Source organism: Ictalurus punctatus, chromosome 4 (genome assembly GCF_001660625.3).
Source record: "Ictalurus punctatus breed USDA103 chromosome 4, Coco_2.0, whole genome shotgun sequence".
In the NCBI taxonomy this organism is placed as follows: Eukaryota; Metazoa; Chordata; class Actinopteri; order Siluriformes; family Ictaluridae; genus Ictalurus; species Ictalurus punctatus.
The window spans coordinates 13937453-13961278 of record NC_071284.1 but is presented as its reverse complement, the minus strand read 5'-3'; the positions used below and the strand labels follow the sequence as shown (position 1 = coordinate 13961278).

Here is a 23826-nt window from a genome sequence, read left to right as displayed (position 1 = left end):
CTCATGTAAATACCTTAATCAGAATATTGTCTTATTCTGTCTTATAGAATAAGGTCAATAATTAGATTATTGCTGTCCATGTAAACGTAGTCAGTGAAAGTTTATTGTCTCCTCATGCCGCTGGGCGTCCGTTTATTGCCCACTATTTTTTGATTTGACATCAACCCATTGACTCTTCTAGAGAAACGTGTGATCCAAGCAAAGGGCAGACAGGACTAGGAACTCATGAGTGCAAGTCCGGCTCCAGTGACTACTGTCATCAATCGCCTATGCCCAGTTTAAACCAATGATATAATTAACCTTTTCAGGAGCCCTCAATGGAGATCTTAAAAAAGCAGCCTCCCCATTATGGTGTGCTGCTTGACTTGAGGCGCGTGCCCTGATATGTCTCAGTGAGGCTGTAGAAGCCTGTTACTCTATAGCTGAGCCATAGGCATTTATTTCAGAGGGCTGGACAGATATTCTTAGCTTGTTTGTGTAAGATGCGAGTGCTGCTGCACCACATCTAGCTGTAATGACCCTGTTTTTTTTTTTTGTTTTTTGTTTTTTTATGAGGCTGTCAGCTTATCGTGATTGGCTGTGTAGACTCAGTTGGGAGGACGTGTGGGTCATAACAGCACAAGTAGCCTTTACTGTGTGTGTGTCCTCAAAACATTCTGGAGACACTTTACTCAGTTTCACAGAGGTCTAGCAAACACTGCCACCTGTTGATCAAGCAGCACTCATTTAACTCCAATAAAATGGCCCATTTTACTAGAATAATTGATAATAATTGAACTATACTTTCAACACAAAACTTTACATGTTTAGCTTAGTTTCTTTAGTTAACTTCTAATTCTTTTTTTAAAAAGTCATATTTATATTACAGGGATGTCATTAATATTGTTTAGATTACTGATATCTGAGATGAAAGTGGTGTAAGTTGTGCAGTTAATATAAATAAAATAGGGCAGTTACCGATTACATGCAAGCAGAAAACAGGTGGTAGCTGGTATCGCATGCCTTAAAGCAGGCCAGCCTTCACCTTCATGGATTTATACCTACTGTGTGACTAAACGAGGAGAAAAAAGTCGGCTTATGAGACATTAATTACTACACAGTGAACAGGACATGCAAGTTATGAACTGTTAAGTCATGTTGTAAGATTATACATGATGATTACAACATGTCACATTTAATCGTGCATGTTAATATTTGTCAATTAGCTGCTGACACCACGATGTTCATGTGTGTTTTTGTGTGAACGTTTGACAGATTCGAGCTGATGCGCATGTGCTGGCAGTACAACCCCAAGATGCGGCCCTCCTTCCTGGAGATCATCAGCAGTATCAAGGAGGAGCTGGAGCCTTCCTTCCATGACGTCAGCTTCTTCTACAGCGATGAGAACAAGCCACCTGACACTGAGGAGCTCGACGTGGAGGTAGAGAACATGGAAAACATCCCACTGGACCCCGCCTCCACCCTGACTCCACCCTCCTCTCAGGGGCTTACAGAGACTGCTACTTTGCCCTCTGCCCCTATGACCTGCACCTCGGTCCCTACGCCCTCCACCTCACCTTCTTCCTCTACTGCATCCCCAGCCCTGGACTCACACTTCGACAACACACAGCCGTACGCACACATGAATGGCGGCCGCAAAAACGAGCGAGCGCTCCCGCTTCCACAGTCGTCGGCCTGCTGAATTGCCCCCACATGCACACGGTATCCCAAAATTTCTCTCACCTATGTTTGTGGTCACATGTACTTTCTTTTTCCACAGTCAAAGAGACAAACTCAAGGAGCAAAGATGGAGTCTATACCCAGATAGACAATGATAGACAATGTCCTACTGTAAATCAGTACATTGCTTACTTATTTTTATGATGGTTATTATTATTTTATGGGGTTTTTTGTTTGTTTTATTTCATCCCAGTGGAAGATTTCTGTGTGGGACACAGAAAGGCTGCGTAATGCTCTGGCAATATTTAAAATGACTCGCATAACCATCACACTGGGGAGCTGCAGCAGAAACTTCTTTTGTATCATATTTTGTCGCTTTTTAATTTCTTAGAGGAAGTTTATAGAGGTATAAGCATATTCTCGGCCAGAGAATTGTATTTAAAAAGAAATTTTGCGTATCAGCCAACAAGCCCAACTTCTGAGCACTTTTTAAAGGGCTTGTTTGTGTGTGTGTGTGTGTGTGTGTGTGTGTGTGTGTGTGTGTGTGTGTGTGTGTGTGTGTGTGTGTGTGTGTATGCCTAGAGGTGTATGTGTGTTTTTTGCCATATGAAAGCACACATATTCCTCTCTGCCATGCTACACATCTCTCCCTCACTTGCTCTCTTTATTGTCACATTTCTCTTTCAAGGTAGAGTAGTGAGCATCTCTGCTAGGATTGCTTGTTCTCATGTCAGAACTGTTGCCTGGTTGGTTACATTGTCCTTTGCTCTAACTTTTTCAGTAAAAAAAGAGAGATGGGGCTTTTTGAAACTGCCAAATTTTCTTTTGCCAAATCAATACTATATTGTTTTTTTTTCCTCATATTTATTAATCAGCATGTTTATGTTCTCTCCTTACTTCCCAAATTTTGGTTGGACAAGACAGTATTGCAGTTAAGAAACTATAGCTCCTACACTGGTTTCATGCTTTTTTTTTTTGTCTCTGTAAAGCAGTTGGTCTGCTCTCCCTTCTGGCATGGCTCTGATTGTCCGACTGTGACATGACCACATCCACTCCAGCATCCGAGAGATGCATAGCCTCGATGTGTTGTTTTAAATGACATAAAAACAGTCTGACAGCAAACTACAACAAAGTACATGCTCCAAGTGCTGAGCCAGATAAGAGGCATACATGATTGTCTCAAATATGAAGCGAACGGTTTAGGCTAAGAGGATCACCAGTTTTGACACTTGTCTGCAAAGACTCTGAGGCATTGTACACAGCAGGTATTTTGTTCAACTAGTTATTTGTCTCTATACAAATCCGCCAATTCTATGAAGGTCTTACAGTTGTATGTTAGACCACCAGATCATTTACACACATCATTGGTTTGTCACTTTTGATAACTTTTTTACGGCTCTGATGTTCTTTGTCTGTACAGAAAGAAGCTGCTATTTTATCCTTTTTTCTTCAAGGATGTTATATATATAAATATATAAATATATATATATAAAGAAATCCTTCAGGTTTAATATTTTATGATCTCCACTACAGTCCATTTTCTTATGCTTTATACTCTTCTAGCAAAATGAACGAAAAACAAAAAAAGAACAAAAAAAAGGAAGAAAAAATTATATTTAATAAACAAATTTTTCCCCTTCTGCTGAGAGGTTGTTTAGATTGCCACATACAATCCATTGCCTTCTGTTTTTAATGTATCATTATTATTATTATTATTATTATTTTATTATTATTATTATTATTATTATTATTACTGTGTTTGTGTAGGTTTTTAAAAATGCCCTTGGTCTGTGCGAGTAGTTTTGGCACCCTTGTACCAGTTGTCTAGCATTGCACCAAGTCCTGCCCCCTGGGTGCAACTGAATCTCAGGTCAGAGTTAAAGATTTTGCTCTCTCCACGCATCCTCGTCCCAGCTCCTTCTTCTACTCTGTTGCTTTGTCTTTGATGTAATGGCGCTCTCTCTTGCTTCTCTGCCTCCCATATGAGTGTTGTACAGTAACTTTTCTGCTTCCCCCAGTGCCTCTTTCTTAAGTCAAGACTCATCTTACTTTTGTTGTGTTTTTTTATATCACTATAACCCCATACATATAATTGCTTAGCATCTGACAGGGCTACATGGGTCGTCATAGGTTGCCTTACAAACCCCAACCGCTTGCCTGCGCTCTAAAACAACATGCTGCTGCATTCTCCAACACGTGTCAGCATAGCCACACACACTCAACGGGCGCAGGCTTCTCTGAAGAAACATCTGGAAACCAAATACAGACAGGGTTGGATTGAATTCCATTATAGTGGTCTTGTCATTTCAATGAAAGAGGTTAGTTTTTGGTTTTAAAAACACTTTTTTATGGATTCCTCTTTGTATTCTGAGAGGATTCACCCATGTGTAATTTGTCCCTTCATAAAGGCTGTTCTCCTCTTCTGTAGGGTTATTTATTGTTTTATTTTTTGTGATATATGTTTAAATCACTGTATAAATGGCCCAATGTATATGAGTTTTTATTTGTATTTTCCATGATGTCATGACTGGGGGACTTTTTTTTCCATTTCCTTGAAGCATTTATCTACCTCACTATTTTTTTTTATTATTATTATATATGTATGTGCATAAAACAAATCTCACTATTTTCTCATATGTCTGTAGGAGACAAACCTCAGTCTCTAGACGAAAAACCTCATCAGCATCACAAACCACATGCTCTCAGAGGACTGGAGAGAGGAGGGCTGTGCCGCTTATTGCGAGCCTATTACAACCATCCCAAATTTCTCCTTAAAAACAAAAAAACACGCAATATATTACAGAGGAATGTAGGAATCGGACTGATCATTAGAATTCTAGGCTTGGGAAGAAAAAAAATATCTAAATCAATGCATATCTTTGCATATTTCCAAATTTCTTTGTACCCTGATGAAAATGTTATGTGTGAGTGTAAATGGCTCATATCTTTGTCAGAAGTATAAATACGACGTGGCGTATAATATTTGGGACAGAGCCGCATAGCTTTAGCCATCCTCTCTCCACTCAATAACACGATTTCCACAACCAGGAATCCTCAGATCATGCAGCTGGCTTTGAGGTTTTATTCAAATACTGCTGTGATTGATTTCCTGCCTAAACACAAACTGTTGAATTTCCAAAGCAAGTACAATTAAGGGAAAAAACTGTACGTGTATATATATATATATATATATATATATATATATATATATATATATATATATATATATATATATATATATATATAAAAGTCGGCAAAACCACTATTTTGCATTGATTTTATTTATTTGGCCGACCTTATATTTCATGATCCAGGCATGAAACAGTCACAATTTGTGGCTCTTGTGCTATAAATATCTCATTCTATTTAACTGTCCAAACTTTGGCACTGACAGAGAACAGGTACCTTAGTGCCATTCATCTCTCCTCTAACTCTTAACATCCTGCAGCAGACATACTGATGTGCTTTTTAGTCTGCATTCCTTAATTCAAAACAAAACAAGACATGATTTGGCTCTTTCAGACTGGCTGTATTAGCACTGATCAGACCTGCCTCACTTTCAATTGTAAAAGTACCACTGCATCATTCCTTCACTTTTCTACTAACACTTAACACCTACAGACCAGCCAAATATTTTAATTGGTCTTGAGCCAGTTTCTATTAAAAAACATGTTTAGCATTATCATTATCTCAGCTTTATAATGATTACACTATAACATGTCCCTCTATGAGAGATTCTAAGATGTACGTTACACATTCTGCTTGTAAGAAACTCAATCTTGACTCAATATTTCCTAAAATTGGGTTTTTAAGTATTTGACCTTCTGAAAACTGAACGTTTCTGCATGCTGGGCTGATTTGGTTTTCTTCTGTTTGCTCCAGACATTTCAGATAGTCGTCGATCCCATCTTCTTTTCTAGAGATAAAGAAAAACTCGGCCTCGGTTATTGTGTCTATCTTCTGTAATGCTGCTCCCAATATGCTGCTCCTCCGTCTGTTTTATGGCCTCTCCATTTTAACTGGCTGTCCGGAGCTCTGTCTCAGCAGAATGGTTTTCCAAACACGCATTTACTAAAGTGAACAAGGCGTTAGACCATCAAAGTACATTTCACACACTTGGCAAAGGACTTTGAAGCACACAAAAATCTTTGCGCTCCGTAATATCTCACCAACCCTGAAAGTTCTGCTTCGTAGCACTTAACGCTCTTTCATCTCTATTTGTAGTAGTCTTCTGTAAAAAGAATTTCAGGGCTAAAAATGTGGCCAGTGATGGGGAGACCTGGTTGGGAGATCAGATTGCTGGAAAAATATGGTATGGAAAAAAAGATTTTTAATGGCGTTCTGCGTGGGACAAGACGTAATCCAAATCACCATTCTTTGAAAGGCCTTGTACTTGTGTTGTTGCATATGTATATGGATGGGAGTGTATCACATGTAGATGTAGTGATGTAGATTTTGATGTCTTTATATTGAGAGAAAAAAAATGACTATAGATCAGTGATATTTATTTGTTTGATTTTTTTTTTCTTCCTGTAATGAAATGGACAAAAGGGTTGGCTTGTTCCAAAGTGAATGTCAGTTTTTGTTGAATGCTGCCAAGGTCCCTAGTTAACTGTAGGTTACAGATCTACTACAGAAACACAGACACAAATAGGACAGTGATGTCCAGTAGATTACGGGTAGTCATGAGAGAGATTTAACATGACTAGAATTTTTTTTTTTTTTTTTTTTTTTAAAGAGAAACGTTTACAGTAGATATAGCGCTTCTTGCAATGACCGTTCTTTGCAAACCTGAAGATCGATTGACTCAGTTTTTTTTTTCTCCCCCAAATATCATTAATTTTTGTTGTATTTCCTCAGAATACAAAACCTCAGGTTTAGAGAAGATGCATTGATGCATTTTAATTGCAATAATGAGCTTGAGGTTTTATATACATCATTTTCCAGGCACTGTTATTTTGCTTGGCATTCCGGATTTAAAAAAAGAAAAGTAAACTAAAAAGTAAAGGGGCCTTGTTCTACTGTACTGAGATATCTTCAATCAATAATGCTTTGAATTTTTCTTTTTTGCAAATAACTCTTATCTCTGTGTTATTGAACTGATTGATAGAAACTGATTTGGTGAAACAGCTCGGCTGGTACTCGTCTTCTCGTAAATTATGTATCTGAGGCATCCTCGCTTTATTTTTATTTTCTCCTCACTTCTAGTTCAAATGGTATACTTTTTACATGACATTGCTTAATGTGTATCTGATGAATTTTCATGTATTTTCTTTTTTTTCTTAAATTTTGAATTAAAAAAGTGATTGGGACAGAATTCCGTGTCAAGTTTTATTTACTTTGTCTTTATTAACACATTCAGGTGCTTTCTAACTAGACTATTTAAGTACTATTTAATTCTTCATGTCTTGGCTACATCTGCATTCTGATGCTGTAGGTCAGATCCTTTGTGTGTCAAGCTGGCATAACATGACCTGGATAATGGTCTGGAGCTGAGGCACCAGTTTTCCTGGGCTTGCCAGACTGCCACAGGCAGGCACATGGATGAGTGCTGCTCTCCTCTGCCCATAATGGAGGGAGAGGTAGTGTACAAAATCACACAGGTACCTGCAGACAGAGGAAACACACATTTGCACTTCAGTTGTCATTGTATTGTGTTCCTTCAGAAGAAAATGACAAGAATACATTACGATAGTACAATTTGTAAGCACTCCACAATAAAGCACAAACCTTCCAGCATCCCTAGAGTAGATCACATCCAGTCCAAGCTCTTTCAAGCGCTTGGAAATTGACCTCATGTCTATAATGGAGTCCAAACGTTCTGCTCCTCCTTGAATACAACAGTTATCGGCTGGGCAGATGCCACGCACATCTCTGTCCTTATAGCCAGTGTTTTTGCCTGTCTGTTCCAGAATAATGGAATTGGTTCCTGAGGCTATGCCCACATGGATAGCAACCTGTTCACCAGACAGACTGGATATGGTAAGGAACCGATACTTGTTTCCATGTCATTTTAAACAACAAAGTTCATACACTGTGAAAATTAAGTGAAAATACCATCAGTATAGTCACACTTATGTAGCATTTCCTATTACATGATTACAAATATAAGAATATTAAACTTATTTTACCCTTCTTTCCTAATTTCAAGCTTGAAATAGTTTTGTTTTTATTAGCAGATAATTTTATTGATTTTAAACATTTTATCCTAGAAAGAAGCAAAATTACGTTCCATTTTGCACATTTTAAAAGAGAGGAAAATTTTGAAGTAAGGAAAAAAGTGATATTAATATTTGGTTTATGGTCAATTATTTTTAAAAATTAGATAAATGTAATACTATATTCAAAATATTTTCACTTGCTAAAAAAGCAAATTCTTAAGGATGCATTGCTGTTTATTTCAGATATTAGAACCCTAAAGGTGCAATGTCCAGTTTTGTGCACAAACGTTTTGCTATTTGCAATGGAGTCAACAGTATTGCAGATCAAATCTCTGTTGATGAATTTAGAGAAGCAGCAGTAACCAAACTATCTGCAAGTGTAATTCCATAACAAAAACTCCATTATTTGTTCATTCATTTTTGGTAACTACTTTATCGGGGTAGCAGCAGAGCCAGAGCCTATTCCAGGAAAGCTGTGAGTGAAGCTGGAAGACACCCTGAATGAGACGCCAGTCCATCACAGGGCACCATGCACACACACATTCACATATAGGGGCAAGATTTTTTGCGAGGTGGCAAGAAACCTGAGAACGACCGGAAACCCACATGAACACAGGAAGAACATGCAAAACACCACGCAGACAGAAACCTGAGTTCAGCACTGATTGTGCACCACCAACTTCATTAGTTCTATTAAATCCATGAATTCAACTGATTTTTTATTATTTCTGTTTATGTGACTATGGAATTTCGCAATTCCAGAACAGACATTTGATCACCAGGGAGAGATTCGAATGAGACAGATTGACTCATTTACTCACGTCATAACCTCATGTAGGGGACTTAGTATTGCAGTATATTTCCCAAAACAGCCAGAGGTTGAAGCGTCTGGGGCAAATAACAACATGCCAGAAATGTAAGTAATGTCCTTTTCCAGTGCATCAAAACAGTCTCCTTACCTTTGGTTTCAGATTGTGCCATATTTCAACAATAGCTTGTTGAGCTTTTGAGTAACACACAGGAATTTCTACAGTGTGAATCTCAATGTTGGCTCCAAAGCCCATTCTCTTTAAACCCTAGGAGAAATCGATCAAATGTATTATTTAGCCTTATTTCAACATGCAGACTACTGCGTTGTTAATTCAGACCCATTATCATTTGGGTTAATATATATATATATATATATATATATATATATATATATATATATATATATATATATATATATATACAGTCAGCATTTTGCAAATAGACTTAAGCAACCAGATCAACAATCTGCAATGATAAAAACATCTGAATTAGCTGTACAGGAAAATATATTTCCAGATGTGTGACACTCCCTGTTAAATGTGCTGTAGACATTTTAATCCCTAAAATGCTATTTCTACACTGTCTATCTATATTACTCAACAATCCTCTTAACATGTCTGCATAAAATAGGCTTATTCTACCAACAAAATTATTATTTTTTTAAAATGAGAAAAAAAATAAAAGACAGTCAAATCCATATCAAAAGCAGTGACATTGGTTCATTCATCACTGTTTCACCCCTAAATGTAAACATGAAACTGATAGACAACCTTAACTGCTTCCCAACTTGGATTCACCAAGTATTGCCGGAATGGACCAAACCCTGAATTTAAAAAGAAATACAATTATTATATTCATATATAAAAATGACAAGGAGGAACTAAAGGAGAATGTAACATGACCACAACAAGGGCAAAGCTTCACAGACGGTTTTGAGGAAACACACCTGTAACTACAATCAGCTCTGGCTTACAAGGGTCCATCCCCTTCGTGAAGTTTTAGAAATGAATACAAAGCTTTATTCCAGTTATTTACGATTTCCCTACCGACCGAGTTCCTTCACACTGAAATGGACTGCCTCGAAATTTTTTAATCATTTGCATTTCTGTTTGTTACGACGATTAAAACTTATCTGAATCAACGACTATGTAACTCGATTCCTCGGAGTCATCCGAGCTCCTAGCTGTGTCTAGGAGTTGTGTATTTTCCTGTGATTCACCACCAATGATGTGTCGTTCGCGAACGAATCAACTCTATGAGCCGACTCCTTTAAGTGAACAATGGGAGCCGACTCCCGTCTGAGAGCCGATTTAGTTGTTTGTAAATTAATACAAGACAGAATAATCTTGATCTCTTCGCTGCCATGCACTGACTGAATGTTGTGTTGACGTATATGTGCCTGTGACAAATCACGTGTGGTAACATTATCCATTTTAATACGTTTAATACATGCATTTTAATTTGATAACGTGCCGTAGTTGAGAGACGTGTTCACCGGTCTCGGTGAGTGTTTGTTTCCGCGGTGTAAAAGCCCATTCACACTACAGTTCGAGAGTGTTGTAAGGCTTTCCCCGCCATCATCGTTCCTGTGTAGTAACTGCATTTCTGCACGGCATAAATTCTCTTCCATACACACAAGCCTTTGAAATAAACGCAATCCTTCCATACCGTGAGTGTAACCGGTAGAGCTCCTTGTGTATAACCGATCAAACGGCTTCTATTACAGTAAATACGGTCTTAAATGTTATTAAAAATGCAATAGTGTGTTCATGTATATTTTCGATGCAGAGTACAAATGCAAATGGTTGTGCATTTATTTGTGCTATCACAGGATATGTGTACATTTGTGTAATGTACTGTAATCTTGTATAACCATGTGTAATATATTTGTGCATTTTGTGGGACAGGTGATGATTTTTAATTCAATGAAAGTGAAATAAATCTTAGCTCTTCAGCTCACATGAAAACAGTACCTAGGTTGGATAATAGCAATGTAGCTAATGATCTATTTCTGTGTTGCAGATGGCCCTGAAATTCATGCTCAAGGGAAGGAATAAAACAACTATCACTCTTGTTAGTGAATTTACTTTACTTTTGTGATTTTCCAGATGATAAACACTTTCTAGACCAAAGCATATGAAGGGTGAAAGTGACAGAAAAAAAAAGCTAATTAAATGCTATTGCTAATGGAACTAATTAAAAGGCAAGCGTATTAAAATTAATGGGATAACCATGAATTGTATTTTATGCTTTTTTAATAAATAAATAAATAAATAAATTTTAAAAAGTGCAGATTTGATAAAATTGTGTTTTATGCTTCAGTTTTTATTATTCCAAAAAACTACCACATGCAGGGTGGCCAGTGAGCCGTGTGGAAGTAAAACCTATTTGATACAAGGAAGGGAAGAATGTGATTTAAAAAGCAAATTAGCTCTTATCGTTATTATTGATTTTTCTTATCATTTATGCACTTATCTGTCTTGTTTATTACAGTTTTATTCAAATCATTGAATGTCTTTTATTTATTTATTCATTCATTTCAGTTGTATTTTGATCAGCTTGATTTTGACTTCATGTGCCTTTTTGTCTAATCCAATACTAACCATATCCACTCTGTTTTTACCCGGATGACACACGCAGACTGCATCTTGAGGTGGCGCTAATGGAACTTGTGCGCAAACCGCCTCACTGTCCACATGTGATAGAGCTGCTGGAACGGTTCGAGATGCCCACATACTTCATCTTGGTCCTGGAGCGGTTGATCTCTTCAAGTATTGCAGACATGTACGCATGGATGTGTCTGTATCTAAGGCTCAAATTATAAAGCAAGTAATTCATGCCGCATGTCACTGGCATGACCGGGGTGTGCTCCATCGAGACATCAAGGAAGGAAACCTTCTCCTGAACCCTCAGACCTTTGAAGTGAAGCTGATCGATTTCGGCTGTGGTGAGCTGCTTAAGAACACTGCTACACAGAATATGTAGTAGGTAAGTGCACTTCAGAGTTGAGTAGATTTGACGGGAATTTAGTGGTGGATCATTTTTGTGATCTTTCAGACTTTTTCTTTTGTCTTTGATTCAGGCACTCAACATTACTTCCCACCTCAATGGATCATTGAAAACAATTACGAGCAGAACCTGCCACCATCTGGGGTCTGGGCGTACTCCTGTACAGCCTGTTACCTGAAGAAGAGACGTTTTTTGAAGCGCAAGAGATTGTTGATGGTGACCTATACTTCACTGATGAGCTCTCTGAAGGTGAGAAAATACAGACACTTTACATTCAAACCTGTACACAAAGCTGGAAAACTTCCATAGCAAAATAGAATAAAAAATAAATTATGTCTAGACTTATATTATATTATATTTATATTCTAATTATTATATAAAATCGTTTATTGCAACATATATTTTAAACCCCAATTCTGAAAAAGTTGGGACAGTATGGAAAATGCTAATAAAAACAAAGAGGTGTGATTTGTAAATGTACTTTGACTTGTATTTAAACAAAATACGTATAAAGATGAGGTATCTGATGTTTTTCCTAATCCACTCCATAGTTTTTTGAATGTAAACATTTATTTTGAAATTGATGCATGCAACACATTCCAAAAAAAGTTGGGACAGGGGTAATTTAGGACTAATAGTGATGTGACAAATTGAAATAGGAATGTGATGTGAAACAGGTGAGGTAATCGTCTAACCATAGTATATAAGGAACCTCCAAAAAAAGCCTAGTCCTTCAAGAGCAAGGATGGGTCGAGGTTCATCAGCGAATAATCCAACACTATGAGAACATCATTCCCCAAAGACAAAATCTTTCATTTAGATTTGCACAAATACACGTTTCAGTATATTTCATTGCAACAAAAAACTATACATACATAATAGAGTGAAAAAATGATCGCAAGTGAAAATATATTTCTTATTATGATATTATTGTGCTTCAGATTCAAACAGATTCAAAGCATGTGAAAATACTTTGCTCTCAGTAACATTTATTACTCACCCCAAACATCACGTGTGTAGTCATGTCATAGCGGAACATCAGAAACATTATCATTAATTAAAAAAACACTTTTCTGAAAAGATGTTATGTAGTTTAGGAAAATTCATGAAATATCAGGAGGGAAACAAACAATGCATATCTTAAAACAGAACATAAGGGTTAAAAGGATTGTGAGGTTAGATTTGGATCAAACTAACATTTTCAGCCAGATGAGGAACAAGAATTGACCTCAATAAAGTTCATATTTATATAAAGATTGCATATAATAAAGGCTCAGCATTTGAAATTCAAAAGCAAAACAATTTAACACATTACAACAGGAGGAAAAAAGTTCTATAATTTTTTTTATTTCTGATGTCGTGATTCCCAGACAGAGGATGTTTGTTGCTTTCTTTGTTGTAACACACCTGATTACATTTATCAGCTGTATCAGAGCAAGAAAACAGAACCTGCAGCATGAGGAGAGCAACAGAAACAGAGACACCTGCAACACACAGTACAGAATGGCTTATCAATATCACCTCCTTCCTGTTTTATTATTCTTTTATTATGTGATATTGTGGTGTTACCACATAGTACATGAAGTTATTTCATATATAACGTTATGTAAAATTACAGTAAATACACTTTGTAACAACATGCAGGAAATTGGCACATGTAGACTGATATTCACAGTCTTTGGAGTAACTGCATCTCATTTCGCTGCATTTTGTACCTGTGACAAATAAACCCTGAAACTTGAAAAAATGGTTAAAACACCATGCAGTGAGGTGAAGTGAGACACTGTTTGGGAATGTAAGGACAGTTCTTCTGCAACATTCTCCTAAAGATATATATTTTTTTTATTTATTTAATTTTTTTTTAAGTATTTTTGTCATAGAACATTATGATGTCGCAGACATTCCGGGGTTGCTAGACAACACATTGTTGAGATCAGTTACAGGCAGAAGAACGCATGCTGTAAAGGACACTTGTTTTACAGACATATAAAACAACACTGATTTTTGCTGAAACTGGAAGTGATGGATTACAATTGTCTAGTATCCAGTGAGTTAACTCAATTTTTACAGAATGTATTGTTGTGTGAACAAAAAAAACTTTAATTATTCATATAAATGTTCACACTGGGGACATGTCCTCATCACCTTCTGAGAGTGTAGCAAGTAAAAAACATAGTTTATATAATAGTTTTAGGAAGATGTATCATTAAATATCGTTAGAAATATCATTTAAGTCATGATATACATCCTGAATTTATGTATAAATATATGTGAATAGAAATGGAAGGTAATTTCTCACTCCTTAAGTCTCACTCCTTGGTTTAGGTGCTTCTAGTCCTGTTGTATTGGTAGTGGTAATTTTTTGAATGCATTTAAATGAAAACAGAAGTAAACAAAATGTATCCCATAGGACAATTTCAAACTGTAGATGAGGAAGAAATGGTTTTAGGCACTAAAGGCTAAAGGAGCAAATATCCAAATCAAGACTAGACTGCAGTCAAACTGTTCCAACAATATGACTGTTAGTGAGTGTGGGTGACAATACTCTGAATAATACGATATCCAACATCAGTCTTACAAACAATAAATAAAAGCTAATAGGCACCAACAGATAATCATAATCATATTAACTGAAACAGTTCTTCATTAGCACTTATTCATCCTTCATCTTATTAGTATATGAGAAAGCTCAGCTGAAGTTAATCTATGCAACCCGATCTCTTGCAATAATCAAACAAATTATATTTAACCCAGTTTTGTTGTATTCCAAACCTCTCCAACCTCTGACCGTAACCAGTGGCAAATTTTTATACTTGTTGGCTGAAGAGAATTTGTAAGATTCAGTCAAATGCTGCAAAACTGATAGGGCGGTGTGTGTGCGTGTGTGTGTGTGTGTGTGTGTGTGTGTGTGTGTGTGTGTGTGTGTGTGTGTTACTGCAGAACGTTTAACTTCTTACCAGTTAACAATTAGTTTGTGCTTTTGTTTTTCTTTTTTAGCATAGCACATGTAGATAAATTTAATACCTTTTTCATAGCCTTCAACTAGCATTGAAGAACAACATTGGTTAGAACGTGAAGTAACATTTTTTCGAAATACAGAAAATAAAAATTGGCCTTATAATCCAGCTAATCACTTAATCAAAGAAACAATCGACAGATTAATTGATTATCAAAAGTATTTAGCCCTACTAAATATTATTGATTATTTAATTTTGCTGTAAATGTGCAAAAATTTTTACTTGAACTCACATTCTTAATCTGTTAGTACATTTATGTACTCTTCTTCAAAGTTCCCCCCGTGTGTTATTTTATATTGTAGCTGTTGCAATAAACAAAAAGAATTCAAAATATGTATAAAAAATATTTTGTGAAGTATTTACTCTAATAAAAGTAACAGTTCATTTGTGATGTATGCATTTGTTTCTCTCTATATATATCTGTCTCTGTGTGTGTGTGTGTGTGTGTGTGTGTGTGTGTGTGTGTGAGTGAGAGAGAGAGAGAGAGAGAGAGAGAGAGAGATATTTGTATTGTGAAATTGCACCTTAGGTACCAAACAGATTCAAAGCATGTGAAAATACTTTGCTCTCAGTAACATTTATTACTGACCCCAAACATCACGTGTGTAGTCATGTCATAGCGGAACATCAGAAACATTATCATTAATTAAAAAAACACTTTTCTGAAAAGATGTTATGTAGTTTAGGAAAATTCATAAAATATCAGGAGGGAAACAAACAATGCATGTCTTAAAACAGAACATAAGGGTTAAAAGGATTGTGAGGTTAGATTTGGATCAAACTAACATTTTCAGCCAGATGAGGAACAAGAATTGACCTCAATAAAGTTCATATTTATATAAAGATTGCATATAATAAAGGCTCAGCATTTGAAATTCAAAAGCAAAACAATTTAACACATTACAACAGGAGGAAAAAATTCTATAATTTTTTTTATTTCTGATGTCGTGATTCCCAGACAGAGGATGCTTGTTGCTTTCTTTGTTGTAACACACCTGATTACATTTATCAGCTGTATCAGAGCAAGAAAAACACTGACCACAAGCAGAACCTGCAGCATGAGGAGAGCAACAGAAACAGAGACACCTGCAACACACAGTACAGAATGGCTTATCAATATCACCTCCTTCCTGTTTTATTATTCTTTTATTATGTGATATTGTGGTGTTACCACACAGTACATGAAGTTATTTCATATATAACGTTATGTAAAATTACAGTAAATACACTTTGTAACAACATGCAGGAAATTGGCACATGTAGACTGATATTCACAGTCTTTGGAGTAACTGCATCTCATTTCGCTGCATTTTGTACCTGTGACAAATAAACCCTGAAACTTGAAAAAATGGTTAAAACACCATGCAGTGAGGTGAAGTGAGACACTGTTTGGGAATGTAAGGACAGTTCTTCTGCAACATTCTCATAAAGAGATATATATATATTTTTTTTTTTTAAAGTATGTTTGTCTTAGAACATTATGATGTCGCAGACATTCCGGGGTTGCTAGACAACACATTGTTGAGATCAGTTACAGGCAGAAGAACGCATGATGTAGACACTTGTTTTACAAACATATAAAACGACACTGATTTTTGCTGAAACTGGAAGTGATGAATTACAATTGTCTAGTATCCAGTGAGTTAACTCAATTTTTACAGAATGTATTGTTGTGTGAACAAAAAAAACTTTAATTATTCATATAAATGTTCACACTGGGGACATGTCCTCATCACCTTCTGAGAGTGTAGCAAGTAAAAAACATAGTTTATATAATAGTTCTAGGAAGATGTATCATTAAATATCGTTAGAAATATAATTTAAGCCATGATATACATCCTGAATTTATGTATAAATATATGTGAATGGAAATGGAAGGTAATTTCTCACTCTTTAAGTCTCACTCCTTGGTTTAGGTGCTATTAAATCATATCAGTAAAAGTGTACCACTTCTAAAATTACTATATACACATTGTCTCACAAAAGTGAGTACACCCCTCACATTTTTGTAAATATTTGATTATATCTTTTAATATGACAACAAGTCACATGACATAGGGGAGGGAAAATGGCTAATTGGGCTCAATTTGGATATTTTCACTTAGGGGTGTACTCACTTTTGTTGCCAGTGGTTTAGACATTAATGGCTGTGTGTTGAGTTATTTTGAGGGGACAGCAAATTTACACTGTTATACGAGCTGTACACTCACTACTTTACATTGTAGCAAAGTGTCATTTCTTCAGTGTTGTCACATGAAAAGATATAATCAAATATTTACAAAAATGTGAGGGGTGTACTCACTTTTGTGAGATACTGTATATCGTCATAGCCAGCCATAGTAATTCCTCAAATATTTTCTTAAACAGGCCAACTCTTTGCTAGGAGGGAAAGCCAGGAGAATCCTCTGAAGAGAAAAAGGATGGATCTTGCTCCTGAACAACCTGAGCTCCAGCCCAAGGAGAAACAGCTTAAAAAGAAGAGAAGAGAGACAGAAGAGAAGGATGTGAAGACTGAAAAGACAGAAACCTGTGTAGAGGCATCCTGCTCTGTCACCAGAAGTGTAAGCAAAGAGAGTCCTTTGAAGAGGAAATGGATGGATGCTCCTCCTGAAAGACCCGAACCCCAGCCTGAGGCGCAGAAAAGGGTGGAAAAGAGGAAGAGAACAGAGACAGCAGAGAACGATGTGAAGACAGGAAAGACAGGTGTGAGACAGAAAACAGGAACACACCCTGTCCAAGATCAGACTTGACATTCTGGACTCATAATAACTGTTACCTGAAAATGAGCTAACACTGCTTCTTTGTTTCTTTTGTTCAACAGAAAAGTTTTTCAGTCGCTTCACTGTTGGAAAGTTGCTGGGAAAAGGAAGCTTCGGTTTCGTGTATGCAGGTGTCCAAAAATCAGATGGGAAAAAGGTGACTATCAGCACATATACAGTTAACTGGCACTGCTGAACACAATACAGGACTTGTAGATTATTATGTATTATAAACTTTATACTTTTATATCCGCATTTATATAGGCAGAAGTTGGTTAGATCATTAGTGACTTACACTTGGAAATTGTACTAAAGTTAGATGAGAGCAATGAAGCTACAGTAATGATCTATTTCTGTGTTGCAGGTGGCCCTGAAATTCATGAAGAGGTGTGAAATTTACCCATACATCACCCTTGTAAGTGAACTTATATTACATTTGTGACTTTCCAGATGAAAATCACTTTCTAAACCAAAACATTTGAAAGGTGAAAGTGACAGAACTCAATCAGTTTTATTCTTCAAATCATCCTTGGATGGCAATTATGACTTATTAATTTCACTTGCAGATTGATCAGCATCATTTTGACGTCACAGGCATTTCTGTCCAATCCAATACTAAGCATGTCCACTCTGTTTTTAGCCTGGCGACACACGCAGACTCCCTCTTGAGGTGGCATTAATGGAGCTCGTGTGCAAGCCGCCTCACTGTCCACATGTGATAGAGCTGCTGGAATGTTTTGAGACGCCCAAATTCTTCATCCTGGTTCTGGAGAGGCCCGACCCTTGCGTTGATCTCTTCGAATACTGTGAAGATGTGGGCATGTCTGAATCTAAGGCTCAAACTATCATGAAGCAAGTACTTCTTGCTGCACTTCACTGCCGTGACCGGGGTGTGTTCCATCGGGACATCAAGGACGAAAACGTTCTCCTGAACCCTCAGACCCTTGAAGTGAAGCTGATTGATTTTGGCTGTGGTGATCTGCTGAAGGACACCCCTTACACAGAATATTCAGGTAACTGTGCCTGACCAGACTTGATGGGAATTCGGTGGTGGATCATTTTTTGATCTTAATGAAGACGCCTGTCTCATTCAGGCACCTGGACTTTCCAGCCACCTGAATGGATCACTGAAGGAGAGTACGAGGCAGAACCTACCACCGTCTGGGGTCTTGGCATATTCCTTTACCAACTGCTATGTCAAGAAGAGTTATTTTGTTCAGACCAAGAGATTGTTGAAGGCCACATGGACTTGCCTGATTATCTGTCTGAAGGTGAGAAAATGCTGAGGCTTTACATTCAAATCTGTACACAAAGCCAAAAAACTTCCATAGCAAAATAGCTAGGATTATGATTATTTTTAATAAAAACAAACTGACAGAAAATATAAATATGAAGAGAAATTTCAGAAGGTTACCCCCAACAAACCCCTAAACACACACACCCAAAGTCTCCATATAACAAAAGAACAAAGGAGATAGCAGTGTTTCCCACAGTAACCAAAAGTGAAAACAATTCGGAGTATAAGCTGAACTAACCAAAAAATATTGTCAAAAAAAAGTTTCAGTAACAGAAAAGGCCCCTACTGACTTCAACAGTGAAAAACAGTCTGCGCACAATAACAAATATAATCTTTTAAAGACTTGTTACAAATTAGACGAAATACAGATAATGTAACAGTGGAGCACGTAAGGCAGAGGAAAAAATACATAATTTTAAACAAATAGAAACTCTAACCTAGTCAGAGCATCAAAACAGAGAACCGCATTATTACAGAGGTAGATTTAAGAGGAGTGAGTCCAAAAAAACCTAGGAGAGGTAATGCAAAGACAATATTTTAATTGAAAATCAGAATATTGTAGAGCTGGAAGACCAAGTGCAAAAAAAAAAAAGGAGAGCGAAAAAGACGCCGCTGACATAGGTGATGCAGCTCACCCAGATGTCAAGAATTTGATATAGTCCCCCGCTTCCTCCGCTGAAACGAAGACTTTCTGAACACCGTTATATGTAATGTGAAGCCGTGCTGGGTGAAGTATTCTATAGCAAGCGCCCTCAATGCCACGAAGTTGACGCCTAACCTCGTTAAACGCAGCCCAAGCCACTATCTTGGCTGTGTGGTCAAGGAAGACTGAAATGGTCAAATCCCTCACTTTAATCCATTGGAGCTCTCTTGCTCGACATAAAATGTCAACACAGTCACTGTGATAGTGAAATCTGCACACAATGGCTCGTGGTCGTTCACCAGGCTTGGGCTTAGGCTGAAGGGTCTGATGACACCGGTCCAAAACCAGCTCCTTCTCCAGACCAAATGTCTCCTTCAGCAAGGCTGCTACAGCAACATTTGTACAGGTGTCAGGCCCCTCTGGAACTCCCACTATCCTAATGTTATTGCGCTGTGACCTAGACTCCAAGTCCTCACATTTATTCTCGAATTTGGTTACGGTCACAGTGAGAGACTCGATAGTGGTCTTCATCTGAGCTATGTCATCAGTGCAACCGGAGAGAGCGTGCTCCATTTCCCCAACACTACCCTTCAGTGTTGATAAGGTAGTATCGGTAGCAACTTTATCACTAACCAGCTGTGTCTTCACTGCTTGCAGGTCAAGCTTAATAGTAGACAGCGCATCCCTGAGTGTCTCCTGGAGCTCTTTTTTAAAAATAACAGCAATGTCTTTCCTTAGCGAAGCCAGCTACTCGAGCCTGAGGGCGGCAAAGTCAGGGTCAACAAGCCGTGGTCGTTGCGCATACACTAGGCCTCAGTTTGTGTCTGAATAGTACTACGAGCTTTCGTATTTTTTCAGACTTAGGTTTTACAAAGTTAAACGTGCAAACAAAACAAAAAAAAGTTGTAGAATGAGTCAAAATCTATTGTATGACCGAAAAGCGCAAGTTAATTACAATTTTAATCAAAATCAGCAGGAGCCTCCAACTTCGTGTCCTACTTCATTGGCAGCTCAGCAGTCCCCATCCCCAATTTTCATTTTTAACCAATTGCATTACTGTTTCTGCACACACAGATTCTTGCAGTCTGATAAGGTGGTGCTTGCAACGAGACCCTAAAAGACGACCAACCCTCGAGCAGATCCTTACACATCACTGGTTCTGAGGCCAGGTTAGTGAGGAACAACAGAATAAACCTAACTAATGTGAGCTGAGTGAGTGTAAAATAATGATGTCCAGTGCACGTGGACTGTACTACACCAGTACTGAGATCTGTAATAACAGATTGCTGTGGTAGTAATATTAAATGCAAGTCATTAAACATTTTTAAATTTGATGCAGTATAAGTTAATATTTATGATATTTAACTGAAGACATCTCTCTCTCTCATTTTTTCTACAGACTTCTACAGAATCTCCGCAATACCTTTGTATGTGTGTGTACAAAAACATTTGTAATTGTTATTTGAAGCAATGTTGACAGTGAAGAGTGTCACACTAATTGGAAGCTGCTCAGTAATGTGCAGTATATTTCCTGTTTATACTTTGTCAATAAATATTTTTGAAATTACAAAAACAGCCTGTCTGTACATGTTTTTTAAAACAGTAACATCACAATTGTGATAGTGTCTTGTATAGAGATGTGGCCATTAAAAATGTGCTAGAAGAAAAGGGATCCTACGATTTAATGCGGTATCATGCAGAATCACGCGCTTGCTGCAGGCACAGGAAATACAAGACCAGTAGGGGGCAGTCATTTTTCATTTGAACAAACAGCTTGTTTGTAGATACAGTAGTTCTGCCTGGACATATATTGTATACGCACACATTCTTTTACCATCCAAACTGTGCTGTTTCTTGTACTGAAGCCTATGATCTGCTTGTGCTTGGCCTGCAGTTCTGTGAACCTCTCTCAGAACCGTTTTGCAACAAGCAGCAGGTTGCCAATCCATTGCAGGGCATAATTTATTGAATTTCCAATATGATTTAATACAATACTGCACTTAGCAAGTCTAGGAGCTATAAGAGTTCTGAATAACATCTAAAAAATTAAACAGTGATTTTTATACATGTATGTGAGGTTTGACTAAGGTTTCTCTGCAGATCATTTCCTGATTTGGGCTTCCAGTTTTTAACTGGAAGTCACGAGGTTCTATAGAAAAGTAAAGATGACCCTAGTCCCTTAATCCCTCCAACAAATCTCTGTGCACCAATTTATTCCAAATATAACACCTATTTCCATTTTCCAATATTGAACAGTGTGTGAAGAGTTTGGATGTGTCCAGGCTCATGCTGAGTAGATGCTACAGACTGATCATGAGTACAAATCTTTGACCAGGGCAAGCTAAACTAAATCACGGTAATATATAAATTTGGGTCATTTTTACTACTTTACTGGAATTTCTAGATTTAGACTGACGGGAGAAAAAATTCTAGCCGGTTATAAAAGCAAACAACGTATAGATAAATTATTATCATACATTTTTGCTTTTATCATTGTTAATATATTAACATCTGTGAAAGCTAAAACACTAAATGTCTTCATTTCATACTAAGGTAATGTAAGCATTTAATTATTACTGTAAATTCAACAAAATAGCATTTTTCGTAATGTAAAGTGAAAAAAAACCCTGCTCCAAACTACATATTATTGAAATAAATGGTATGTTTCGTACATTGAAATAGTACAGTACCACTTACGGTATGTTAGATATAAGCCTACAATATTAGCATAATATTTTGTGTGGTATTATGCAGTTTGATAACAATGGTTACATGAAGGTTAATAATGAATAATAAATAAAGCATTCACTAAATTAGGCCTACAGTTACAATCAAAATTATTCAACCCCCATTGCATATCAGGTTTATTGTCAAAATTTACAGACTTTCAGCTGTTTGCAATGAACAAATCAAACAAAAGCAATTGAAATAGTTCAACACAACAAATGCTTCAAGTGGTTTCCCCAAAATTTAGCTGAAAATGGAACTTATAATGACTTCTCCAGTCTCCAAACTATTCAACCCCTTCATGGCAAGCATCCTTAGTACTTAGTAGAGCACCCTTTTGCCGTTATGACCTGCTGCAAACGAGATGCATAGCCAGACACAAGCTTCTGGCAGCGTTCCTGTGGAATCTTAGCCCATTCCTCAAGAGCAATGGCTTCCACTTCAGTAATATTCTTGTGTTTGCGTGCTGCAACCACATTCTTCAAATCCCACCAGAGATTTTCTATGGGGTTCAATTCAGGTGACTGTGATGGCCCTGTAGAATCTTCCAGGACTTCTACTGCAACCAAGCATTAGTGGAATTTGAGGTATGCTTGGGGACATTGTCCTGTTGGAAGGTTCAATGACGCCCAAGCTTCAGCTTCCTCATAGACGGCATGATGTTTTCTCCTATGATTTCCTGATACTTCAATGAATCCATCTTGCCTTCCACATGCTGCAGGTTTCCAGTGCCAGTGAATGCAAAGCAGCCCCAGAGCATCACTGAACCACCACCATGCTTGACTGTGGACAGAGTGTTCTTTCTTCATTCTTATTTCTCCAGACATACCACTAATCCATCGTGCTGAAAAGTTGTTTCATCGCTCCACAGAACAGAATACAACAACTTCTGTAGCTTATTTATATGATTTTCAAACAACTTTTCTTGTGCTTTTGGGTAAGTAGTGCTGTACGTCTTGGAGTTCTGGCATGGAAACCTTCTGCGTTTCAGTGCCCGTTGCCACCAAGTCTTGCTGCAGGTCTTTTGCAGTCACTCGAGGGTTTTTCACAACCTGGCTTCTCAGACATCTGGCTGCAGCTTTTGATATCTTATTTTTTCTGCCTCATACAGGTATTTCATACATTTTCTACCCCTAGCCAGTTCAGGTGTTTCATGTGTTCCAGCTCAAGCACACCTGGTGCAACTAATGAAGCCCTTGATTAGTTGCATCAAGTGTGCTTGAGACAACACCTGTTTAGCCTATTTGTGCTGTTGTGAGTGATTCTGTTCAGGGGGTTGAATTGCAGAAGAGATTTCAAGGTCGGTATATACTTGAATATCAATGGATGTTCCAAAAAGTAACTTTATCTGGAGGAAAAAACACCAATATTTACGAAAAGATATAAATAACAATGGAGATTCTTTTACAATAATGTTCAATAATGTTTTTAAGATAAAATCTGTAATTGAATATATAAAAAAAAATTAAGATGAAAGATAAAAGTGTATGGAATATATTCCCCAACTTTATATTTAATTCTCTGATTGGCATTAATTTTCTCTTAAAATGTAATTTTTTTATGTAATGTTTGTATGAAATATGCACATGTGTTGGAAATTAATTAAAATAAATTAATAAAAGTGTTATTGAAGCTACTTCCGCATCGCGACCACGTGATTACTTCACTGTACCGTTACAGAGATGTTCATTCAGGTCAGAAGGGTCTTCTGTCAACAAAACCGTCACGATTGAATTGACAGTAG

General features: G+C 37.2%; 3 protein-coding genes and 1 long non-coding RNA gene across 5 annotated transcripts in view; 2 read left to right on the top strand and 2 right to left on the bottom strand.

The window, feature by feature from the left end:
- Positions 1 to 4841, top strand: part of igf1ra (insulin-like growth factor 1a receptor) — a 115832-nt gene extending 110991 nt beyond the window's left edge. Inside the window, exon 21 of the mRNA XM_017466474.3 lies at positions 1255 to 4841. Within this exon, the coding sequence (XP_017321963.2) occupies positions 1255 to 1681 (427 nt within the window). The 3' untranslated portion in view covers positions 1682 to 4841. The remainder of the gene's footprint in view (positions 1 to 1254) is intronic.
- A 1548-nt stretch (positions 4842 to 6389) lies between these two features.
- On the bottom strand, positions 6390 to 9859 carry pgpep1l (pyroglutamyl-peptidase I like). The gene is made up of 5 exons (XM_017466478.3): positions 9577 to 9859; positions 9401 to 9453; positions 8780 to 8896; positions 7390 to 7616; positions 6390 to 7266 (listed from the first exon to the last, which is right to left on the bottom strand). The coding sequence occupies exons 1-5, from the start codon at positions 9611 to 9613 to the stop codon at positions 7098 to 7100; spliced, it is 603 nt and encodes a 200-aa protein (XP_017321967.1). The 5' UTR covers positions 9614 to 9859; the 3' UTR covers positions 6390 to 7097.
- A 2286-nt stretch (positions 9860 to 12145) lies between these two features.
- Positions 12146 to 22069, top strand: LOC108264705 (serine/threonine-protein kinase pim-2). Of its 2 annotated transcripts, none has more exons than XM_017466476.3 (8): positions 12146 to 13686; positions 17024 to 17359; positions 17478 to 17572; positions 17780 to 17830; positions 18056 to 18428; positions 18510 to 18686; positions 20430 to 20524; positions 20755 to 22069. In XM_017466476.3, exons 1-7 carry the CDS (start codon positions 13662 to 13664, stop codon positions 20516 to 20518), a joined length of 1146 nt encoding a protein of 381 aa, XP_017321965.1. In that variant the 5' UTR covers positions 12146 to 13661; the 3' UTR covers positions 20519 to 20524; positions 20755 to 22069. The 2 variants fall into 2 exon arrangements, with proteins under 2 accessions (XP_017321965.1, XP_017321966.1); XM_017466477.3 differs by lacking the exon at positions 12146 to 13686 and adding an exon at positions 15969 to 16294.
- On the bottom strand, positions 15218 to 17396 carry LOC128629535 (uncharacterized). Its single transcript, XR_008393883.1, has 2 exons — positions 17184 to 17396; positions 15218 to 15742 (listed from the first exon to the last, which is right to left on the bottom strand). It is a non-coding gene; the product is annotated as an uncharacterized LOC128629535 (long non-coding RNA).
- Positions 22070 to 23826: the final 1757 nt, after the last annotated feature.

Excerpts from the sequence above, each read along its gene's own strand:
- pgpep1l (XM_017466478.3), bottom strand. The coding sequence starts at position 9,613 with ATGGACCCTTGTAAGCCAGAGCTGATTGTAGTTACAG. Across the intron at positions 9,454-9,576 it reads AGAGCTGATTGTAGTTACAG|GGTTTGGTCCATTCCGGCAA; the intron begins GTGTGTTTCCTC and ends TTTTAAATTCAG. Across the intron at positions 7,617-8,779 it reads GGCACAATCTGAAACCAAAG|GTTGCTATCCATGTGGGCAT; the intron begins GTAAGGAGACTG and ends TCTGGTGAACAG.
- LOC108264705 (XM_017466476.3), top strand. The coding sequence starts at position 13,662 with ATGGATTACAATTGTCTAGTATCCA. Across the intron at positions 17,573-17,779 it reads AAAAATCAGATGGGAAAAAG|GTGGCCCTGAAATTCATGAA; the intron begins GTGACTATCAGC and ends TCTGTGTTGCAG. Across the intron at positions 17,831-18,055 it reads TTTACCCATACATCACCCTT|CCTGGCGACACACGCAGACT; the intron begins GTAAGTGAACTT and ends CTCTGTTTTTAG.